Genomic DNA, 25,000 nt, shown 5'->3' with positions numbered 1-25,000 from the left:
TGTTTCGAAACTTGTAAAAATTTACTAATTAACGAACCAATCCTTCAGTATCCAGATTTTACTAAACCGTTCAATTTAACAACGGACGCCTCAAACGTAGCTTTGGGTGCGGTCTTGAGCCAAGGACCTATTGGAAAAGACCTTCCAGTAGCGTATGCTTCAAGGACTCTAAACGACTCCGAATCAAATTACAGCACAATAGAAAAAGAACTATTGGCTATTGTCTGGGCAACCAAATATTTTCGTCCCTACCTTTTTGGCAGGAAATTCAATATAGTCACGGATCATAAACCACTCCAGTGGCTATTTTCAACGAAAGACCAGAGTTCTAAATTGCTAAGATGGCGAATTAAACTTGAAGAATATCAATATAATATAATTTACAAAAAAGGGTCATCCAATACGAATGCTGATGCACTTTCACGCATTGAACTACACACAAAAGAGTCAAAGACTTTTTGGGAAGAAGTAGACGAGATAATCGAAGAGTCCGAACGTCTAGCCGGCCCCTCTATTACTTTTGATAACCAAAATAGTGTTAACCCCAACTTAAATACCCCAGACTACCAACCATCTTCGGATATATTAGAAATAGGTAAACCTCTTCAAGATAATATTTCTATGATAGTTAATGCCGATACAGAATCTACTCAAACTCCTGAGAAACATGAACTAAACCCAATTGAAGAAATTGATGAAGTTACCGTACACACTAATACCGAGGAAAATCCAATTGTTGAAATACCCATTTCAGAAACCCCGGTAAATTTTGGTCAAAACCAAATTATTTTTCAATCTGTTCTTCATTCACCATCTAAACCAAAAATAACGATCTTATTTGAGAAGAAACAGAGAATGACTGTTCAGCTTTCCTTAAATAACTTTGAAAGAGACGTAATCGATTTTGTAAAAGAATATATCGCACCTAACATACCTTATTATCTTTACTTTGAAAACTCAGATAATTATGAACGATTTTGTGAAGTAATTAGACAAAATTTCAAATGGCCTTCATTAAAATTTAAAAGATGTAAATTCAAACTAATCGATGTCACAGATAAAAAAGAAGCTTTAGAACTGATACAAGCATATCACGAAGGTAAAAGTAATCATAGAGGCATTGACGAGACCGAACAAAAACTCAAAACCCTTTATTATTGGCCCAATATGAAAGATTCTATCCAAACCTTTATTAACGAGTGTGAAATCTGTCAAAGAAGTAAATACGAAAGACATCCTATCAAAACAAAAATGAATATAACCCCGACAGCCACCAAACCATTCGAAATTATCCACATTGATGTTTATACTTTAGAAAAAAATAAATTTCTTACTATTATAGACAGTTTTTCGAAATACGCGCAAGCATATCATTCGCCCTTTTTATCGGCTACCGATATAGCTGACAAACTTTTGATATTTTTCTCACATCATGGCGTACCTATCCAAATTATAGTTGACAACGGATCTGAATTTGAAAATACAGTTATTGAAGAACTTCTCAAACTGCACAAAGTAAATGTACATTTCTGCTCACCCAATCATCACCAATCAAACGGACAAATTGAAAGACTTCACTCTACTCTCATTGAACACATTAGACTTCTCAATACTAGAGGATTTCTTAAAACACCGCCTCAAACGAAAATGGTTTACGCTATACTTGCATACAATCACTCAATACATTCTGCAACAAAATTAAAACCCATCGATATAGTTAATGGGCATATAACCAATGAAAATCCATTCGATATCGACATAGACAATATTCTTCTCAATGACTATACAAATGACCACCGAGAAAAAACTAAATTACTTTACGCGGAAATAAACAGAAAAATAATGAATCGAAAAGAAAAGGTTATTTCAAAATCTAATGAAACGCGCGATAATCCAGAAATGTTCAAACCCAATTCTAAAACGTACGTGAAAAAACACTTGAGACAAAAACACGCTAACAAATTTGAAAAACCGACCACTATCACAAAAGTAGACGAGTCTATGAAGACAGTTTCCACAGAAAATCACGAAAAAGTACACATGGACAATTTAAAAAGACCAAGAAAGAAGTGCTATGATTTTAATAAATAGTTCATTTCATTTCTTTTCAGAATACCTTTTGTATTCGGACTTCAGGACAGAATAACATTGAAAAACCTGGAAAACAATCCTGGTATGATACCTTTAAAATTGGGCACTGCCAAAATTCAACAATACTCACACACACTGATACACTACTATGACCTGAATCCATTCATAACTGAAATCCAAAAACTGAACGACCAATACGGACAAACTTTAGAAGCACTCAGTATAAACAAAAATAATATTTCCTCAGCTGAAACAGAAAATTATATCAAAATTTTGACTTTGACAAAAGACAAGACTGAATCCAAATTGCAAGAAATAATCACAAATCCCAAACGAATCAAAAGAGGATTGATTAATGGTATTGGTTCGATATTTAAATCAATTACAGGAAACCTCGATGCAGAAGACGGGGAGCGGTACGAAAAACTTATTAGGGAACTTCAAAACAACCAAAAAGTATTGGCTTCTAGCGTTGTGAAACAAAATTCAGTTTCAATCAATTTGATCAATAAATTCAATCAAACTGTTCAACAAATAATTCACAATGAAAAATTTCTTCAAGAAAAAATAGTTCATATTGCTGCCATATTCCAAACAAAAAGTTATGAAGAAAATAGAGCATATGTTCACGATATACTCAACCAAATGATTGATATGTTTGAAATAGTCAACTCTGCCTTACAGGACATTGAAAATTCCATAGCATTCGCGAAACTCAACATTATGCATCCAAGCATAGTGAAACCTACTGACTTATTCGCCGAACTTCTTAAATTACACGGAATCATTGCAAAGAATCAATTTCCTATTGATATTACTTTAGAAAACATCTTGAAATTAGAGAAAATCATAAACATCGAATGTTTTATTCTGAATAATAGAATAACCTTTCTTCTACATGTTCCAATCACATATCCATACATTTTCGATTACTATCACTTATATTCAATCCCTACATATAGTCAAAGTCAGTTCAAGGCACTTATACTCAAAAATTCATTTTTACTGAAGAACTCAGAATATTTCACATTCAAAAGCGACGATTGTGTCAAAGTAGAACCACAATTCTATGTCTGCAAGAAAATGCCGATTAGAGAAATTTCTGGAAATCTCTGTGAGCTGCAACTCCTGAAGATGGAAGACACTTCCACATGTAGACAAATCGATGTTAGGATTACTAAGCCAATAGCTAACCAACTGGAGGACTCTACCCAATGGATAGCGATATTTCCAAATAAAACGACAATCCACCTACAATGTAATGAACAAGAGGAAGTTCAAAGAATAATTGGATCCTATTTAATTGACATCCCAGTAGGCTGCAGAATCAAAGAGAATCAAATCGAAATAATCAATGAAGAAAATGTAATCAATAGCAATCAAATAATATTGATTCCCGAATTGAACCAAGATCGCAACCCTCCAAGAAGTGTAAATATGAGCTTTCAATTGGACGATGTTGGCCTGAAAGAACTCCAAAACCTGAAAAATCAGCTAATTGATAACAATCCTGAAATAACATTCAACCAAGGCGGACTTTACCAATCACCGAGTATATGGACTTTAGTGGTTTACTTAGCAATCATATCAATGATAGTTTACTTCTTGTACGGGAAAAATGTACTTCGATGTTGCACCAATAAGAAGCCAAGTCAAGAAGAGAACCAATTACAAGTAGTAAATGAAGTAACCGATCTATCCACTGTTCAACTACCCCGCTGTGCATGATAGTTGAATCTTCGGGGGGAGGAATTATCTCACCACCTAGGGCAATCCCGCTGATCTAGCAGTACCACCACCCTGTTCCAGATGCTGACAAGACAGTTCTCACAGGAGGGCACATCTTCGAAGCTTCGCATCCAGAGTCAGTCAGATTTTATTCATCAAACCAACAACACGTATAATTTCATATATTTTGTATTTCTGTAATTTTTCATTTTCAAGTTTGTAACAATAAAAGTATTTTTTAAAAAGCAAGTTTAGTGCCGTCGATAGTTAATTCATTCCATATTTAAATTGTGGTAGTGAATATATTGGTCAAACGTCAAGACTACTCAAAGACAGAATCAGTTCACATAAAAGTGATTGTAGATTACATGCTGAGAGATGTGCTCTTAGTAATCATGTCTCCAAAGAACGTCATAAAATGAACTATAACTCAACTAAAATTTCATCAATTTAAAGAAATACATCTGAAAGATTGTTTTTGGGAATGTCATTCATATTACAATCAAATAATTGCCCTTATAGAAGATCAGACATTGATCACCTCAGTGAAATCTATGCCTTCCTACTAGACATTGATTAAAATTCACATGATTTCCAAACCAGTAATAATTCTGATTTTTCAATAATACAATGTATAACATTTTAAATATTTTTTGAGCAAATTTCGTACCTCCCTATGATAGGGTTTTACTTTTATTTAACAACACCTCTTCACTTGTTTTCCTCAAAATTAATAAGGGCGTTGTCAGTTAATTAATATGAAATTGGACATATTTGATTTTGGGTTTTCTCATCGATTTACTTATATAGCAGCAGATATCTCTGATTACACTTGCACTATAACAGTTCTCCTTTGTTCCATAGTTTTATCATAGACAAACAAACACAACTTTTCAAACTGAATCACATAATAGCTGTCATTGTCAATTGTTTGTTGTCTCTTTGTTCTTCAACCACATGGATTACACCGATAATCCATAATTTTAAAACAAATAACGATTTTTTGTAAATTTTAATTCAATAATCTTCTTTATATTCTCTTTTAATGGTAGTGACATAACATATGTTGATTATGTTAGGTTAGTTTAGTTCAAAAATACTCGATTTTATTTCATTCATTTTTGATATGTTTAATGGTAACTACAAACATCTAATTTCAACTACAATCAACTCCATCGTTTGTAGTTTGAAGACAATTGTTATTTTATGATTTGAAGTCTTGTTATCGTAACTTTTCTGCTATACTTCAAAAGAATATAAAATAAATTAATATTGTGTTGTTACTATAATAAACTACAATCCATTTAGAACCTATTTCAGAACTTTTTGGTACATTATTAGTAGTTCTTCGTAGGTAGTATAATATTGATAGTGCTTTCTTAGTAACCGATAAGACTACAAAAAAATTAACATTACTACATTCATTTGTATCGTTTGTAGGTAAAGTGGGCTAAAAAAAGATAGATTTATTTCAAAGCGGCTTCCAGCGTGATGAAGCTGGCCATCCTCACTAACACTAAGTTGCGACCTTTCATAATGATTTTAATATTGTACTAGCATCATACAAATTTTGTAGCTTTCCCTTGAAGATGATGATAAATTTCATCAAAAGATTGGTATAACTTGTGTTACCTATAAGAGTACACTTCCGTTCTGCTGATCACTCAAAAATATTTTCCAAGTTTTGTTCTCAACTAGTCAGCAAAAACTGTCTTTCAACCAATTTTCCTTTATTTTCAGTATTTCAACATTTGTTTAGGAAAAGAATTTGAAGCTTTAACAACTTCTCTTTATTTTATGCAAGCGCTTTCCATAGAGCCAGTTTTCGAAATGTGAACCTTTGCTCAACAATCGGAGAGCTCTCAATACTAGTTGGGATATAATTTGGATGTTCGGCACCCAGAATTAGTTTTACGAATGGTCTTCCTCAGTTATATCAGATGTTGCCTTCGATAATTTTTCATACACTGCTCCACACTATCTCGATAATCTGAGAATGTGGTGCTATAACATTTTCCTCAGAGAGGCTGGAAATGGATGATAGCATCTCACAGCCAAACGAATCCGTGAAAATGTCTGCATCTTTGATACCTGAGAGTACTCTCCAGATAGAATGAAGGGGTTCAGGTATTGGAAGCTAACTATTTTGTCCCCTAGTATGTTTTACAAATGGATTGTTCCATCGCGAGTGGCGGGCAGTGTGTATCACTTTGGCCAGTCTCATTTAGGTGGTAGGTGTATTTTGAGCATTTTCATCAGTCCCGAGAGTTTAATCAATCTACCTCAATTATCACGGAAGATACGGGGGTGTATCCATGAGAAATGAGACAAATTTGGATTTTTCAGGACCTTCATTTTTTTTAGGAAAAAAGTGTATTTATAGTAAGTTGGTAGTCCTGATCACGAATTTGAAGAAATTTTGAACCAATTTTGCCCCCTAGTATGTTTCACCATAAAAATTGGTTGTTCCATCACGAGTTGACATATCCAAATAATGAAATCTTATTACAGATTTTCAACTGAAAGATGGACCAGTCACTAGGTATGGATGACCCATGCCCCAATAACCTACAAGGGGTTCCCGGATATCTCTTCCTCACTTTATTGAACACCCTCATGGGAGCAAAGTGCCCGCTAGGATCACCAGAGCCTTACCAAGAGGACTATGGTCCCAAACTCGTGGATGGAGAAGAGTTTGACTTTATCGTGATAGGGTCTGGTTCAGCGGGATCTGTGGTCGCGAACAAGCTGAGCGAAAATGAAAATTGGAAGGTGTTGGTCCTGGAAGCTGGAGGATATCCTTCAGCCACTAGCGATGTAAGTTGATTTTTAGAGATGATTTTCAACAATATTTGAAAATACTGTGACTAGACTTGCTGTGATATATTTGGCTCTATTAATTTGGCTGCGGTATGCTCTAACTAGATACCTCTAAATATGTTTGAGTTTCAGTTATAGTTTGCATGAGCAAATTTACAATCTTCGCACTATCTATTTATTTTTATTGGGAAAATTATTTTCAGTTTCCGATGTTGAATCCGATTAAATAACTTCTTTTACATCTTCTTTGCTTCAGTGTATGAGAGAAAGTTCTATCAAGTTATTCAGTTTGAGCTGCGTTTCGACGAAGTCTCATTTGTCATCCTCTGGCGATTTTTGTTAAGTGTTCGGAAATCACCTGACCCTACTCAGATGACTTCTTACTATGTGGGTATAATGATTCTGTTACATATATACCGTTGGTTATTACCTGAATTTGGTACCTGTATGTTTTGGTACCTGAGTTCTTCTTCTTCTCGATATGACCTCTTCTCCCCGTTAAGGTTTGAAATGTTAGATCGAAGGTTTTCACGGACAGGAATATGATGAAATGATTTTTCGGGTTTGTTCCGTGTGGTGTATTATCATCCTCGGTGGGAATGAATTTCGCAACGTTTCGACAAAGTCTCATTTGTCATCCTCTGGCGATTTTTGTTAAGTGTTCGGAAATCATCTGCCCCTACTCAGATGACTTCTTACTATGTGGGTATAATGATTCTGTTACATATATACCGTTGGTTATTACCTGAATTTGGTACCTGTATGTTTTGGTACCTGAGTTCTTCTTCTTCTCGATATGACCTCTTCTCCCCGTTAAGGTTTGAAATGTTAGATCGAAGGTTTTCACGGACAGACAAAAATCGCTAGAGGATGACAAATGAGACTAACTTTCTTTGCAAGCTTTTGATAATTCCTCTTCCATATTCTCTGTTTCACTATTACTGTCATCTAAATCAATGATGAATATATTTCCACCATTAATATGGAAGTGTCCAATCTCCATATAGCCTTTTTTAACAAAAATTACTTATTTAATCCTTTTCTGCCAGTCTTCTTCGATAATATTAGATACTTCTTTAACTAGCTCTGTTGCCTTCTTATCAAATTTTGGAAAATTATTTTTACGCCTGATGCTTTGTTTCAATTTTCCATAAATCAACTCGATGGGATTGAAAAGACAAAAATATGGGGGAAGTCTCAGTATGGTGTGTCCATACTTTTCAGCAATACTCTCAAGGGCATACACTTTTTCAAATGTGTTTCTTTGTAAAACTTCAAGTAGTTGGTTTTTGGTATAGTTATCTTCAAAATACAAATTTTCATCCATTAAAAAACTTTGTATTTCATGTTTCCTCAAATTTTCATTCGGTACTTTGATGAGCTGTCGCGATTGAAAGGAAGTGTTGTCAAGAACTGTTACACTATTCGCATCCAAATTTGAGATCAATGTGTTTTCAAACAATTCCTCAAAAATATTAGCTTCCATGTTCTTATGATAGTCAACATTGCAGTGCTCAAGTTTTTTTCCACATAATTTCAAGGAATTAGGAACCCATCCTTCACTTCCTTCGTAATGCACAATGATTAGTCGCGATCCTTTGTTTGCAGGCATGTTAGACCTACACATTATCGAACCATCAGTCGACCCTTTCGTAACTGTGTCGTGAGTGTCATACCAAGTTTCTTGTCTATATTTACTTATTTGTTCTAAGTATTTGTTATGCAATTCCACTATTCTTTCGCTTTCCATAACTGCTTGACGTTTGTTTATTATTTAAAATCTAAATCCTAGTTTCTTTAGCCAATTCTGAAGAGTTTTGTCACAGCGGCTCACGTTATAGCCGGAAATATTCAATTTCTTCCTTATGATTTCAATTGTAGGAATATTGTTTTTTTAATGATTTTATCAGATAAACATCTGAAGGTTTTGGTAATCCTGTATCACATCGCGTCTTGCGATGAACTTGTTTTTGACTATTTTACGTACAGTTGAGAACGGAATTTCGGTTAAATCTTATGTTGCTTGTAATAGTTTGTTTCACTCGTAACCAAACTTGAGATGTAGATTCTTATACAGGGTCTTTCACGACGAGCGTTCGTTAGAAATATATGGAGAACGATTCAAAATAAAAACTAGAAATTTTGTGGTAGAGGGTTTTACAAAATGGCGTTCTCAAATGAAATCTTTTCAATTTCACTAGTTCGGACTTCCATTGTCTATTATATAAAATGATTTGAAATCCCTGAAACAAGTAAAAAAGAATAATTAAAAAGAATAGTTGAAAATAACAATTATATTAAGCAACAATAAACCTGAAATGAAATGATAGTGAAATAACCTACAAGTAAAAATATAATAATTGAATAAATAAAAATTAAAGGAATGCAAAAAGAAAATAATAAAAAGTAAAAAGTGTAGAGATTCCAAGTCACGTTAGTTCACGACGTTTCGATTGTTGGTATCTACAATCGTCTTCGGGTGATGACTCATCATCATCCGAAGACTTGTAGGTTATTTCACTATCATTTCATTTCAGGTTTATTGTTGCTTAATATAATTGTTATTTTCAACTATTCTTTTTAATTATTCTTTTTTACTTGTTTCAGGGATTTCAAATCATTTTATATAATAGACAATGGAAGTCCGAACTAGTGAAATTCATCACAAAACATTGTCAATCACCTTCAAACAAACGTAAAATCTTTTCAACTTCCGGTCTCTTTCCGTTATACCGGAAGTTGGGGGCAACTTCCTTATTTCAAATGGAACACCCTGTATTTTATTTCATTTTTGAATTTTTCAGCACATTTTCGACCCACTTTGTGTAACAATGTCTAGACCCAAATTTGTTAATTTTCGAGATAATAATTTTTTTCTGAAAATTTTGACAGTTACAGCACCACTCCAGAAAAATCATAACTCATAGACAGTAACAGTTGAAAATGTGAAATTTCACAGAATCACACCTTAAGCATCAAGTCATGAACAGGTCCATCGAATTTTCGAAAATAATTCACAGGGTGGTCGAAATCTCCACCTGAAACATCGAGAAAACTGATGAAACACGATTTTTTCAAATGGAAACCATACACTATTCTATTATTTTTGGATATTACGAAAAAAAAGATATCAAATTCATGAAGAATATCACACCCCTGGCAAAATCCGATTATGGGAAATATTTGAAATGTAAATCATTCGAAGCAATGGAAATCTTTCTATCATAACCTCAACTGACGTACCTCCCCCACCCCCCGGTCACTATCACCCAAACAATTTTAACAGGGAAAGTAGTAAGTGTGACACATCATTAAAAAGGTAATTTCATTGCGGGGAAAAACTGTTTCGTATTTCAAATGATGATATTTTATTTGCAAGCTAATTTGACATACATTACATGCATTATGGACTTTTTCTAAGTGAAAAAACAAAATGGCGGCTCCACGACGCGACGGCAAAAAAGATTTGAAATTATAGTCCAATTTATGATTTGTTTGTCAATGCAAAAAAAAACAATATGGTGGCTCCTTGATGGCGGACGAAATTTGCAATAATGGTCCGATTCCAATCAAAATTAGTATGTGGAGATATTCAGGGTCGGAAATTATGATTCTTTTGTCGGTGCGAAAGAGAAGATAGCGGGTGAAATTTGTAATTGTGGTTCGATTCGAAATTTGCACATGGGGGTGTTACAAGTTTCCAGTATGACTAAAAAGAATCAATTAACTTGACAACAGAAAGATTTTATACTAATGTGCTAAAAAGAAAATTATATACATTTTTTGATGTGTGGCGTAGGTTATTCTGTGCGTAACAGAAACAAAATTTTACCGCGCAAGAATACCTATTTTGCACTCGTGGCAAGTTTTTCTTTTTCTCTTCATCGCGTTTAAAAGCTTTTCATTCAATTTTATTCAATTCGTTTTCGTCATGCTGGAAATCTGTACCCGAAATCCCTACAATCCAATTTTGAATCGCATCGAACCACAAATACAAACATCGTCCGCCATCTTGTTTTTTGCATCGACAAACAAAATCATAATTTCCAACCCTGAAAATCCCACATACTGATTTTGATTCAAATCGGACCATAATTACAAATTTCGTCCGCCATCTTGGAGCCACCATATTGTTTTTTGCATTGACAAACAAATCGTAACTTTTGGCCCTGAAAATCACCACTCAACAATTTTGATTCAAATCGGACCATAATTGCAAATCTTGTCCGCCATTTTGTTGTTCCCTTCCATAATAATTCCATAATGCATTGTCATCAAATTTATGTCAAATTAGTTTAGAAATGAAGTATCATAATTTGGACTACAGAACAGTTTTTTCCTGCAAGAGGGCGCCAAAATAGAAACTTAGGTAGCAAAAATTGAGATGGCCGAATTCCTTATAAAGTTATCTTTTCAATGATGTCGCACTTACTACTTTCCCTATTCAAATTTTTTGGGTGATAGTTACCCATGGGTGGGGGTAGAGGTATGACAGTTGAGGTTATGATAGAAAGATGTTTTCGGTGCTCCAACCTGTATATGGTGGGATACGTACAATTAGAACTTCATTCAATTCATTACAGTTCAGGTGCGACATTCTGCTGGTTAAATGGAAATCCCATTTTGGGCCCAATTTAAAAAAATTATTTCATCTCACATGACTAACATCTTCAAGAAATAGATCTGAAGTGATTTCTGTTCTAAGATCCCCAGCCTCCTCTTCAGCGTGCAAGGGACTGATGAAGACTGGATATATACACCGGAGCCTTCGGAAAAATCATGCCTCGGAATGAAAGATGGCAAATGCAGATGGCCTCGAGGTAAGGTCTTGGGCGGAAGTAGTTCTATGAATGCCTTGTTGTACGTTAGAGGAAACAAAAGAGATTACGACGAATGGGCCAGAATGGGAAATGTTGGTTGGGATTGGGAAACCGTTTTACATCACTTCAAAAGTTTCGAAAGGCTAGAAACTGAAGACATGCAGAATAGTGGACAATATGGAAAAAATGGTTTCCTTCCACTAACTCGATATGATTCAGGTGAGAGAATGATGATAATTTCCATTAGTAATAACCTGATAATTGCGAATTAATTTTACCACAGTTTTTGTAGCTCCATATTTCAATAAATATGTATTTTGTACAACTGTCATTAAAAGTAACATTTTTAATGGTTGTCAACGAGTATTGAAAGATGATGTTTACAAAGGAGCGTTTTCAAAATATTTTTAACACTAGTGTTGAAAGTATCTCAACACGACTTTTTTCGATCAAATAGCAACAAACAAAACATAATTATTCAATTTTCAAAGAAGTTTTATTATGAACAATAGTTACTGATACAATTAAATTCTGTTACAAATGTATTAAGTATATACAATTACATTATTATTATTATTTATGAAGAATAATAAAAAAAGTACAATTAGATCAACTGCTGATATTAATACCTTGCGATGTTGAGGGGCCTTGTAATATAATTTGAACAATTGAGTTGATAATTTCATGGGCATTAACATTCAATTCTTGAAGTAAAGAGGACGATGCTGTACCGCTGGAGCTAGCTGTTGGGATTATTTTTTCAGCAACAGCCTTTTTATAAGAACTAGATCGATCGATGTAACCCTCAGCTACTGTTGTAGACTTCCATCCTCCGTGCCTATTAATATTTGTTATATTTGCTCCTAATTCTGCTAGCAAAGAAGCAGAAGACCTTCTGAAACAGTGACCTGTATATTCCTTTGGTTCCGAGAGGTTCAGAAACTCAGCAATGGTAGAGATCATTTTCCCAAACATGTTTATACCAACTGGGTTGGCACTACATTTATAATTTAAGTAATATGTGTGACTGACAACTTGGTTAGTTTATGGTAATTCATGATCACTTAAATGAAATGAATAAAAATACTTTTATCTAAATACCACTGGTAAATTTTATTTATACGACCGGTTTCGGGTTTGACCCCATTATCAAGTATAAAACTAAAATCACGCCCATCACAAATGGTGCGTGGGATGGCAGAAGAACTGAGTGTCAGCTCTTCTGCGGTTTCTGATGGTTCAAAACGACAGTCATAAATTAGCAGCCTACAATTCAATGTTGCACAGAGCATTCTCACTGCCTTTGTCTGCAGACAATCTAGCTAGGGAAATTGATATAATAACACAGATAGGTCATAATAATGGTTTCAACGCAGATACTATCCAGCAGTTAGTCAGGAAACAAACAACCAGAAATCAAGAAATGGGTAACGTTAACATATTTTGGAAAAAGAACAGAAATAATTGCAGGTTTCTTCAGACCACATGCGGGGTTATTTCATTTCCTTTTCAATGCCAAAAATAAGGTCGACAAGTTGAAAAAATCTGGAGTTTATAAGCGTAAGTGTCCAGAGTATAAGAGTGTTTATGTGGGACAATGTGGCCGAAATTCCCAAAAACGGTATGCTGAACATGAAAGGTACTTCAGACTAGGAAAAACATGATTCGACGTTTTCAAACCATTCCTTGGCATACAACCACATGTTTCCGAATCTAAACGATACGGAAATTCTGCACTATGCAAGGAAGAATTGCAAACTCAATTATTTAGAATCCTTGGAAACTCACAAGCATAAACATTGCGGGTGCAACCTGTTAAATGATCAAATCGATTTAATTTACTCTCCGGTTTTTAAATTGGCACATCCGCATTGTGAACTGTAAATTCAGGTATTCAATCAAGTCAAGTACCTCTATTTCTATTAGTACCTATAGGGGTGGTAAAGCGTGTTTTTTATAGAGGTATAGAACTTTAAGTTGCAATAAAACAACGATGGATTATTCGATTGACATGAATTTTATTTATCCGAAAGATAATCTTGTGGCATTACATTTTAAATATGATTTCTGGCATATGACCGCCACGGCTGGCGCGGATGTAGTCCAATCTGGACGTCCAATTTTCGATGACTTTTTCCAACATTTGTGGCCGTATATCGGCAATAACACGGCGAATGTTGTCTTCCAAATGGTCAAGCGTTTGTGGCTTATCCGCATAGATCAATTACTTTACATAGCCCCACAGAAAGTAGTCTAGCGGTGTTAAATCACAAGATCTTGGAGGCCAATTCACAGGTCCAAAACGTGAAATTAGGCGGTCACCAAACGTGTCTTTCAATAAATCTATTATGGCACGAGCTGTGTGGCATGTTGCACCGTCTTGTTGAAACCACATCTCCTGGACATCATGGTTATTCAATTCAGGAATGGAAAAGTTAGTAATCATGGCTCTATACCGATCACCATTGACTGTAACGTTCTGGCCACCATCGTTTTTGAAAAAGTATGGACCAATGATTCCACCAGCCCATAAAGCGCACCAAACAGTCAGTTTTTGTGGATGTAACGGTGTTTTGACATACACTTGAGGATTACCTTTACTCCAAATGCGACAGTTTTGTTTGTTGACGTAGCCATTCAACCAGAAGTGCGCTTCATCGCTAAACAAAATTTGCTTATGAAAATTGGGAACAACGGTAATCTCGTTTTGGGCCCATTCGACGAATCTACGCCTTACTTGATGATCGTTTGGCTTCAATTTTTGCACGAGTTGGATTTTGTAAGCACGCAAACCAAGATCTTTCCGCAAAATCTTCCATAAAGTGGATGGATACAGATCCATTCCTGTGCTCGATGGCGGATGGACTCCTCCGGGTCTTCCTCAATGCTACGCTGTACAGCAGCAAGAGCTTCTTCTGTACGCATCGTACGGCGTCTCTGAGGATGGGAGTTATCAATAAGAGTAAACGTGGTGCGAAAACGTTCCATGGTTAATCGAATTAACTGCTCTGATGAACGATTTTGTCGACGATAAAATGGACGTAGTGCGCGATACGTTTTCCGCACAGAACCATTATTTTCGAAATAAAATTGCACTATTTGCAAGCGTTGTTCAGGCGTGAGTCTATTCATGATGAATTGCCAAACCAAACTAAGAATAAATCACTTGACAGCTGTTAAATCGGTCGCCAAATTGAAAAGTAATGCCAACTTAAAGTTCTGTACCTCTATAAAAAACACCCATTATAAAATGGCGAATGTAATGAATCATTGTTAGTTTATTGTATAAGTTTGAAAATGTCCGTATAGGACGAAACTGCAGTAACGTAAGTTACAAATAAAAGTGGTAAAAAAAACAGAAATTTTCATTTTTCTTTCCATTATGATTTCCTACCACGTAGTAACGGCTACATCCATCAATTTATTATTATTATTTGTTTTTTTCTGGACCCCGTTAAAATTTTACCACGGTAACCGGACCCCACCTAAAGCTACTTACCGACCCCTGCTCTACGACAACAGGAGAAATTCAGGACAGATAGGAGTTGGCGTCAAGTTCTTCCGCCATCCCACACACCGTTTGTGATGGGTCAGTCTTCACCAAGGTCCTCAAATCCTCGTCCTGGTGCATTCATTAACACTATCATTGTCAAATGCCTGGTCAATTTTCCTGCCTTTTTTGGCAGCGCTTTGGTTCAAGAGACAAACAATTGAAATTTGGAAAAAAATAACAGCATCAATGTATAGAGTACAAACTTCTCTTTTGATCAGTATATACACAACATATTAAATATTCATTGAGATATGGAGCTCCAAAACGCATGACATTAAAACGGATAAAACTTGTGATAATATCATGAATGAGTTGATACTTCAAAGAAACTCTTTTCTTACCTCCATTTCTGTACCGCAAAATTCATATTTCTAACCTTTGCGCTTCCGTCTTCAGTAGTTTATGAGATGTCCACAAATCCTCATATCTTCGAAACCATGACGTTTAGAGCATTCGTTCATAAAAACTTTTCTGCGTAAAATATTACAAAAAATCACCCCATGAAAATAATATTTTGTTTCGAACTCAACAACAAAAAATAGATACACCAAGTAGTGTACAATTGTCTGGTAGCGAAATGAAATTAGAAAAAAATTCAAAATTTTTGGGAGTATTTTTAAATGAGCATTTGCAGTGGAATATCCATATAGAAATCTAAAAAAATTAAATAACTTATCTTACAGTTTAAGAGTAGTAAGTAAATATCTGAATGATTACTCATTAAAAATTATATATATTGCAAATTTTGAAGCATCACTAAGATTTGGGATTATGTTTTGGGGATCGAACAGTCACATGACTCATTCATTTACCATTCAGAAAAGAACAATAAGATGTTTATTTAAAATGAAATATCAAGAAATATCAAGTGTGTGGACCTTCATAATTATCAAACACGTAATTGTAGTAACATATCTTATCCAATACATAGATTAGTAGCAACTGAAAAACATCCCTCTTATGCCTCTATACGACTTTTTGATAGACTACCAGAGAACATTAAAACCTTGAACAACATCAACAAATTTAAAGCAAATGTTAAATCCTTCCTCACTGAAGTAGAACCATATAATGTAGAAGACTTTCTGAATTATTCTTATTAGATATTAGATTTAAGAATTATGAAAATTGACACTGTTTCATTTTTTTGTTTTTCGCCGATTTGTGTAAAACACTCTTTGAAATGAAGATTATTATTATTATTATTTAAGACCGTATATACTTGAAGGTTATTTTAGATAAACTGTTTTTTTTTCGCAGGAGTGCCAATAGCAGACACTATAAGAGAAGCAGCAGAACTGCATAACTACCAGACAATTCCAGAAGAGAATCCCCTGAATCCTTTAGGTTACATGAACATAGTGAATAGTATATCGCATGGAATAAGAGCTAATTCAGCGAAAGCATTCCTCGGATCTGTTAAAGAAAGGAGCAATCTATTAGTAGCCCTTCAATCTTTCGTGAAAAAAGTTATCATCGATAAAAAATCAAGAATTGCAAAAGGAGTTGAGGTTGCAATAGGAAGTAAAACATTGAAATTATACGCGAAGAAGGAAATAATAGTATGTGCAGGTGCCGTAAATTCTCCCCAACTTCTCATGCTTTCTGGTGTAGGACCAAAAAAACATCTAGAAGCGATGGGAATTGATGTCATTGAACACTTGCCGGTGGGAAAGAATCTTCAAGATCATGTGGTATTTTTAGGTGTCATTTTGACATTGGACCAAAACGCTATCAAAACCCAAAAGCACTTGAATCTCATAGACAATATTTACGAATATTTAGTGCACAGATCAGGAGACTTAGCTGGAATCGCGCTAACAAATCTGCTGGGATTTGTCAATACAAGAAACGATTCAATATACCCCAATATCCAGTATCATCACTTGCTGTATCCACCTGGTGATACGTATTTGTTACCAACAGTGAGTAAAGCTATGGGTTATAATGAGGACGTTGCTAAGAGTAAGTCTGAGTATAACCAAAAACATCCAATGTTAGAAATTGTTCCCACTCTTCTTTCACCAAAATCTAAGGGAGAAATTTTGCTAAGAACTGACGATCCTTTCGAGAAGCCTATAATCCAATCAGGATACTTTACCGAAGAAGAGGATATTGATGTTCTATTAACAGGGATAAGGTGAGTATTGAAAGTGGAAACGATTGACAGTAGAATGTCTATAGGTACAAATAACTAAATGAATCTAATATGAATATTTCCCGAGTAGAGATGACTGTATCCTCCGGGAGAAGCAAATATCAAGAGTAGATAGTTGTTGGTCCACAGATGGATCAAAAACACCTTCCGGTTCTGCTGCAGGTGTTTTTAGTCACAGACCCAGGACAGAGATATCTACCTGCCTAGGAGTTTATGCGACTGTATTTCAAGCGGAAATTTACGCTATTGAATTGTGTGCGGAGAGATTGAATAAATCCAACCTCAACATGTCAATAGGCTTGTTCTGGTTCTCTGCTCGGACTGTTCCAAACAGTCAGAAAACAGTTACCTAACTGTATACTGAACATTTTGTCGCGTTAACCTTTTCAGTCCACAACTAACTCACTGATTTTGGACGATTCGAAACAGTACAAACTGAAAACCAGAACAAACCTAATGAAAATATTCTCGGACAATCAAGCGGCGTTGGAAGCTCTTGGCTCCTACCGAGCAACGTCTAAATTGGTTGCAAATTGCCAAAAATGACTCTCCTCGATAGGAAGACTTAACAGATTGATCTGGGCTGGATTGTTGGCCATGTGGCCTGGAAAGTAATGAAGCAGCTGATTCTCTTGCAAAGGAGGCTTGATCGGACCAGAACCCTGTCATTGGCATCGCTTTGGGCTTTGCCAAACAAACATTGAACATCTGGATGGCAAGAAGATTTATGGACTTCTGGGAAAATCTTCCAGGATTGACTCACTCCAAGGCAATTATCCACCCTTCGAAGCTTGGAACCAAACAGTTGTTGGACTACAGTAGGGATGAACTACGATGTCTAACAGGCCTTCTTACTGGTCACTGTCATTTGAATCATCATATTCAGAGACTTGGACTGTTGGAAGACAGTGTGTGTCGCCTCTGTTTGGAAAATTATGAAACAGCAGAGCATATACTTTGTGCCTGCCCCGCTGGGGACCGAATCAGGGTTTTAGGGTTCGGCAGATCCGTACTCTCGCCATCTGACCGGAAATACCACTCACCATACAAACTAATCGGCTTCGTTAAGAAGCTGGGTTTATTTAGATGAGTGTGAATAGGTGTGAGCCACAAAAAACCCTTGCGGGTTGCGATGGAGGGTCCAATAGACCCACTCACTTCAGACCTAACCTAACCTAATATGCATATTCCGAATAAATATCCTGGGATTATCCTTTGATAGATTCGTGTTAAAGCTGGTTTCTGTTAGAAGCATGCTGAGCACAAAGTACCTATACAAACTAGTACAGAAGACCATATCGGTGTCGTAGAAAAATGTAAAGAAAAACTAAATAAGCCTAAAACCCCTCACAAGAAATCTATAGAACTCAAGTCGGGTAACCGACGAGTGCACTCAATTTTCGTCCTATACAGCGATCTCCTGTCGTTTTGATAATAAGGAACATTTTATGAGTAATGGAGAAAAGCATCGTCTTGTTCAAACAACATTTTATTTTCAAAGTATGTAGGATAATTCTCTCTGATAGAAGTGAGAACTGCATCGAAAGCATTTTGGATTAAATCTAGCTAGAAGAAAATTTCCAGGAATGTCTGCCTACATATTATGTGGGTATTATGTGCGTGAGCGCTTGCTATCACTCCAGTAACAACAGATGTTGCGATTACCCACACAGTTCAGAAAAGAAAAGAGAAATAACCATTTCTCATCACTCGTCTACTCATAATTTTGCTGGTGCTAGTGCTGGTGTAATGGTACCAGCGACTTTTGTGTTTGATCTAAGTGGGGGCGTTCAACTAATGTAAAATCTGATTGTTATTTTCTTTTGGCGTACACACATCATATTTGAAATTGTATACTTTTCATTTTCACTGATTACTATAATCTTTCCCCCTGAGAGATAATCAAGGTGGGTTGTCCCATATATCTCGCCTCGCTAGTTCAGTTAGTTGAGAGTTTTACTCGTAGAGTATTTGTATTTCTGTATCTGTTGAGTAGGGAGGGTGAGTGTAGGCTCACAGCACTTAGGCCACATGTAACACATTGTACATCCTCCCAAGGAGTTGTCCTCTAGATCATCGTCCATCCTGTCCTCTCTAGGAAGGTCGACAGATCTCTGGGAGAAATCTTCCTTATATCGGCAGGTGTAGACTCGCCGAACACACACTCTCTTATTGGCGATAACTCCGGACATTTGCATAGAACATGCCTGACAGTTCTATCTTCACAAATCCTGCATAGAGGTGTGTCTACTAGCCCCATATTGTGGAGGTGTTTCCTTAGTTGACAGTGGCCAGTCAGAAGTCCTACTGTTAAGCGTAGATAACCTGGGGATTCTTTTTTCCTCCAAAATATGTTCAACAAACTATTTTTTGTCTGTAACCGGGAATCCAGAATGCCACTCCTGGTGAGACTTTTCAAAACCCTTCAATACAATTATTTACTGATCAAAGGTAAGAATCAAATATCAAACCTCTTTAATATTCACTGAACTCATTTCACGCCGGTTTAAAAATTTAAATCCTTTGGGCAATTTTATGTTTTTGGTATCGTCCGCAAATAGAAAACATTTTTTAGAAAGTATATGGTAATATAGGTCATTCATATCATTGTTTTTATGTGTCGAAGTCAGCCTTTCCGCTTTTAGAGGACGATATTAACCATCCTGCCTTATATATTGAAATATTCGCTACAGATGAGATCATTAGAAAAACTCGTGATACCGAATCAGTAAAATATTATAATTTTCAATTATGTGATTTTCACAGATTGACTCAATCTATTCAAAGTATTGACTGGACACCATTATTTCAATTGAATGAGGTTGATATTGCTGTTGATTTTTTCTATTAAGAATTATATAAGGTTTTAGACACAGTCGTTCCAAAAAAAGAAATAAATACCTCATATTGTTTACTAAAGACATAAAACAATTTATTAAACATTCATCAAACAATTATAAGACCTTATATAACACTGAAAGTAGCCACCTTAAACGCTTGATAAAACAGGGTTTTGATAACTACATCAATGGTATTGAAAATGCTTTTGAAACTGACACCAGCACATTTTGGACGTATACAAAAAAATTCTTCCCCGTCTTCGGTTTTTGAATACAATAGTATGAAACTCAGCGGCGCTGAGGTTCCAAATAGCTTTGGTAAATATTTTGAATCTGTATATTGCAAGCAAACGGCCCAATACAACTTTAACATCGCTGCTGAAGAAAAATCCGATTTTTCATTCGACGAAGTAACAGTAACTGATTATTTTATAGCATTGAAAAAACTTAAGCCCAAAAAATGTGCTGGTGTAGATAATATCCCACTTTATATTATAAAAGGTTGTTCGGAGTTCCTCCAAGAACCGTTGATTTATACATACAATCTTTCATTGAGACAAAACAAGTTTCTATCACGATGGAAACGTGCTATTGTAACTCCTATACACAAATCTGGTAAGATGTCACTTATAGAAAATAACCGGCCAATTGCTGTGTAGTATATATGTCTATATAAATATATTATATGTTCATATATTCATATAGATATATTATTTTTTGTTTATATTTGTTTATATTGCATTTATATTGTAATACAATGTTTTTCAGAAAATGCGACTTTCAAAATTTTTATTTTTATTATTATGGTAGAACTCTAGATATTTTTATCAATCTACTAGCTTATATTCTAATTTCATGCACTTGACTGTGTTTTTTCTTTCTCAAAATATTCACGAAAGCTTTGTCAATAAGAACTTTTCTTTGGACAATAAAGTATATTCATTATTATTATTATTTTTCACCGTAGTGTGCGCTGGTCAGGCCCTATCCCCCGAAGCCCCAATATATTCGGGAGGGCGCTCCAGCATAATCAACCAATGACCACTCCCCACACCGTGGGGTAAGTGATCATTGGGTCCGAGAATCATGTGCCCTGAGCAAACGCAGTGAGCCAAGAATGACAGCCTTCTGCATCTGTGCGGCTAAGATTTCTGCCTTAGTGCGGCAAGCCGGTATGATTTTGAGATTCGAGAGTAGAGAAGACATCATTCCACCAAGGACTCCAATAATCAGAACGACCATCTTGACAGAGTGACCTGGATAGAGTCTGCGGAGTTCGAAGAGAAAATCTCGATATTTTATCCGTTTTTTCTCATCTTTTCTGACGATATTCGTCTCGCCAGGAGCTGAAAACTCCACGACAAATATCGTTTTGGTCTGGTGGTCGAGAAGGACTACATCAGGCTTATTAGCTTGTATGAGCCTGAGGGTGGGGAACGAATAGTTACAATAAATTCGGCACTTCTCGTTCCCCACAACGGATTCAATATCCCTTGGAGCGTAGGGCAACACCGGTGTCTCGTCAATACTGTAAGAGTGCCGTAGATGGTAATATAGCACTCTTAGGGCCGCGTTATGTCGATGGATATAGGCCGAGACCGCATATGCTGGACATGCTGATAAGTGCATTAGGGTCTCGGGCGCCTCGCGGCAGGCCCTGCACCTTGTGTCAGGAACCTCTATACCCATCACGCGACTGCGGTAGACTAAGGTGTTGAAGACACCATCCTGGCAAGCCATGATGAACCCCTCAGTTTCCGACTTCAGCCCACTCGACCTGAGAAAAGCGAACGTCAGGCGCTTTGATAAGCCAAGGTCTTCAATATTGTTGAAGAAGACCCCATGCATTGGCTTATCCCTGTGTCTCCGCAGAAGTAAGGTGATCTCTGCGGCTTTTATCTGAGCTTTTTGCTGAACGGGTTCCAACTCGGTGACAGAGTTGTAGTCACCTCGTTCAGAGTCGAAAACTATACCGAGTTCATCAGCTGCTCGAGCAGCTGCCCTAAGGAGAAATGCTACAATTCCTGCTCTCTCATGGTCACGGACCATGCAGAGAAGGGGATCCGAACTCCTGACGACTTTACAGGCTGTATCCAGTACCATTCTGTCATGTAGACACTCCAAACTCAAAAGTCTACGACCTCCCTGTTGTCGGGGGAAGTACAACCTTGGAACGGACGATTTGGGATGCAAACTCCTATAGAGATGCATCATTTTTCGGGTCCGTACGTCGAGTTGATACAGCTCCTCACGGGTCCACTTCACTACTCCAAACGAGTAGAGTACGATTGGAACGGCAAGCATATTTGTTGCAGCTACTTTGTTCTTCCCCGACAGTTTCGATGACCAGATCTGTCGAAGTTTGTGCTGATACTTGCCTCGGAGAGAGTTTTTCACTGCAATTACCTCTTGTGAGTGGCGTTGTTCCACCCCGAGGTAAGTATACGTCTCTCCGGCATCCGGATGGTGTAAGTTGCTTCCATCTATGAGCTGCACATCCTCTCCGTAGTCCCCGCATCGTCCTGTTTTGAGATGGACCATTGCACATTTGTCTATACCGAATTTCATACCGATAGCATGCGTGTACTCTTCCACCACCCTCAAGAACTGATTGAGATCCTTCTCTCCAGAGGCATAAAGTTTAAGATCATCCATATAAAACAAATGAGTGACCTTGTGCCTCCGGTTTCCAGGGGTGGCACAGTTATACCCTCGAGTGTTTCTGAGCGCAACGGATAATGGCAATAGTGAGATGCAGAATAGAAGGGGACTGAGGGAATCACCCTGAAATACACCCCTTCTGAAAGTGACCCACCCTGTTTGGACTCTTGCTTGACCAGATGTTATGGTGATGCGAGTTCGCCAAAGTGGTATCAGTTGTTCAATGCATCTCACTATGTTGTCGGGTACCGCAAGGCATCTGAGCAAATGCAAGATGAGCTCATGCGAAATTGTATCAAATGCCTTACGGTAATCGATCCAGGCCATGGAGAGGTTACGCTTATATTGTATCGAGTCCTGCGTTACGTTATTATTATCATTATTATTATTACTATTGTTTTGTTCTATTTCTACAGTGAATTCAATTCGTGAAATGAATTTCAACACTTCGGTATTCTCGCATTTTATCACTCATTAATTTTAATTTTGTTTTCTCAACAGGTTCGCAGAAAAACTCGTAGAATCAGCTCCATTCAAAAAACACAATCCGAAATTTGTGAAACCCAATCTTCCAAAATGTGACGAACTGAAGTTCCGTTCAGACGAATATTGGAAATGTGCTATGAGACACCTCGCCACGACAGTATACCACCCGGTTGGTACTTGCAAAATGGGCCCCGAAAATGATGGCACATCGGTGGTGAATAGTAGGCTGAAGGTGCATGGTTTCAGAAATTTGAGGGTGGTGGACGCGAGTATAATGCCAAAAATAGTCAGCGGGAATACTCAAGCCGCCACCATGATGATTGGCCATAAGGCAGGGGTGATGATTACTGAAGACTGGGCGACAAAACGTGAAGAATTATGATGAAAAGTATACCGATGTACTGTGAACAAATTTTTAGTTAAGACGCGTAATAAATATTTGTTGAAATATTTTTTGTGTTCATAGTAGTAAAGATAGTCTGATTCAATTGGTATAAAACATAGAACAACTTTTACCAAAGCAATTTTTTGGGGTATGTTGTATATTGATTCTTCATATGTAGAAAACCAAATGTTGAAAACAAAAAAAATTTATTATTATATTTATTTATTTATTTTATATACTATTCTACAGGGTGAACCCAATTACAGAATAGGGAAAAACAGTGGCATTTACAAATATGTCAAATCAAATCGAATCAAAATTTATTCAGTTCAGATTAATATAAAATATAAACCATCACAACTTATTTTACAGAACTATAAATTACATCTATGAAGGATCGTGGCTACCTAAGCCAAGCTTGTGTTACAGCCACGAATCCATTACATTTACAAACTAAGATGAACCTACTAGTTAGTTCTGGGAAGTCCTAGAAGAACGACCAACATGATGAGCAGTCTTTTAGCATAACAAGAGCATCAAATACGAAAGAAGATTCAGAAACAACAGCTTGTGACATTGTATTGAGTGATTGCAGTATGGTAAATCAGTCAACTATCCAGTATTGTTTCCAATCTGTGGTAGTTGTGATTGATAAATGTTTTCAATTCTATTTTTAATTCAGTATAACTTCTGATACATTTTAGTGACGGCGGTAAAAAATTGTAGAGTTTTGGCCCAATGTATGTAATAAATTTTTGATTGTGAGTGAGTCTGAGTCGGAATCGTGGAACCTTTGCAATATATATATATATATATATATATATATATATATATATATATATATATATATATATATATATATATATATATATATATATATATAGATATATATATATATGTATATATATATATATATATATATATATATATATAGATATATATATATATATATATATATATATATATATATATATATATATATATATATATATATATATATATATATATATATATATATATTGTTATGAAAAGACTCGAAATACAACAGTGTATGGCAAATAAGAGTGGGAAATTCAAATATTAACATTCTTACATTGAAACGCAGCAAAATACAAAAAACTGACAACCGATATAGGTTAGAAAGAAATGTCAGATAAAATTAAATTAATATCTGTGATAAAAAAACGAAAAAGGCATGATAAACTAATTGTTATTATTTAGGAATGATGTGAAATTCAAAATTCATTATTGTGAATGACTTCCTTAGAAAATGACATGAAGTGATGCTTATGAAAAATATTTATATTTACATAAAAGTGAGGTTAACTATTTTTGTACGAAACTATAAAAGGAAAATGTATCTAAATTTAAGAGCCAATGTTAAATTAGTACAATAAAAAATTTTCCTGAAAAAGAATTTGAAAATTTGTATATGTGAAAATTGATAGATGGTAACTA

At 35.9% G+C, this 25,000-nt stretch overlaps 1 protein-coding gene across 3 annotated transcripts in view; it reads left to right on the top strand.

Moving 5' to 3' along the window:
* The window catches only part of LOC111517040 (glucose dehydrogenase [FAD, quinone]), a 37,255-nt gene extending 13,648 nt beyond the window's left edge, over nt 1-23,607 (top strand). For all 3 annotated transcript variants that reach the window (XM_074174190.1, XM_074174191.1, XM_074174192.1), the window contains 4 exons: nt 6,331-6,636; nt 11,345-11,678; nt 16,273-17,152; nt 23,173-23,607. In XM_074174190.1, coding sequence (XP_074030291.1) covers nt 6,346-6,636; nt 11,345-11,678; nt 16,273-17,152; nt 23,173-23,539 — 1,872 coding nt within the window. In that variant the 5' untranslated portion in view covers nt 6,331-6,345 and the 3' untranslated portion in view covers nt 23,540-23,607. The remainder of the gene's footprint in view (nt 1-6,330; nt 6,637-11,344; nt 11,679-16,272; nt 17,153-23,172) is intronic.
* Nucleotides 23,608-25,000: the final 1,393 nt, after the last annotated feature.

Source organism: Leptinotarsa decemlineata, unplaced genomic scaffold, assembly GCF_025532065.1.
Source record: "Leptinotarsa decemlineata unplaced genomic scaffold, Ldec_3_MD MMD2_tig00000505_RagTag_RagTag, whole genome shotgun sequence".
NCBI lineage: Eukaryota > Metazoa > Arthropoda > Insecta > Coleoptera > Chrysomelidae > Leptinotarsa > Leptinotarsa decemlineata.
The sequence above is the reverse complement of the archived record's forward strand: the minus strand, read 5'-3'. Positions and strand labels throughout refer to the sequence as shown.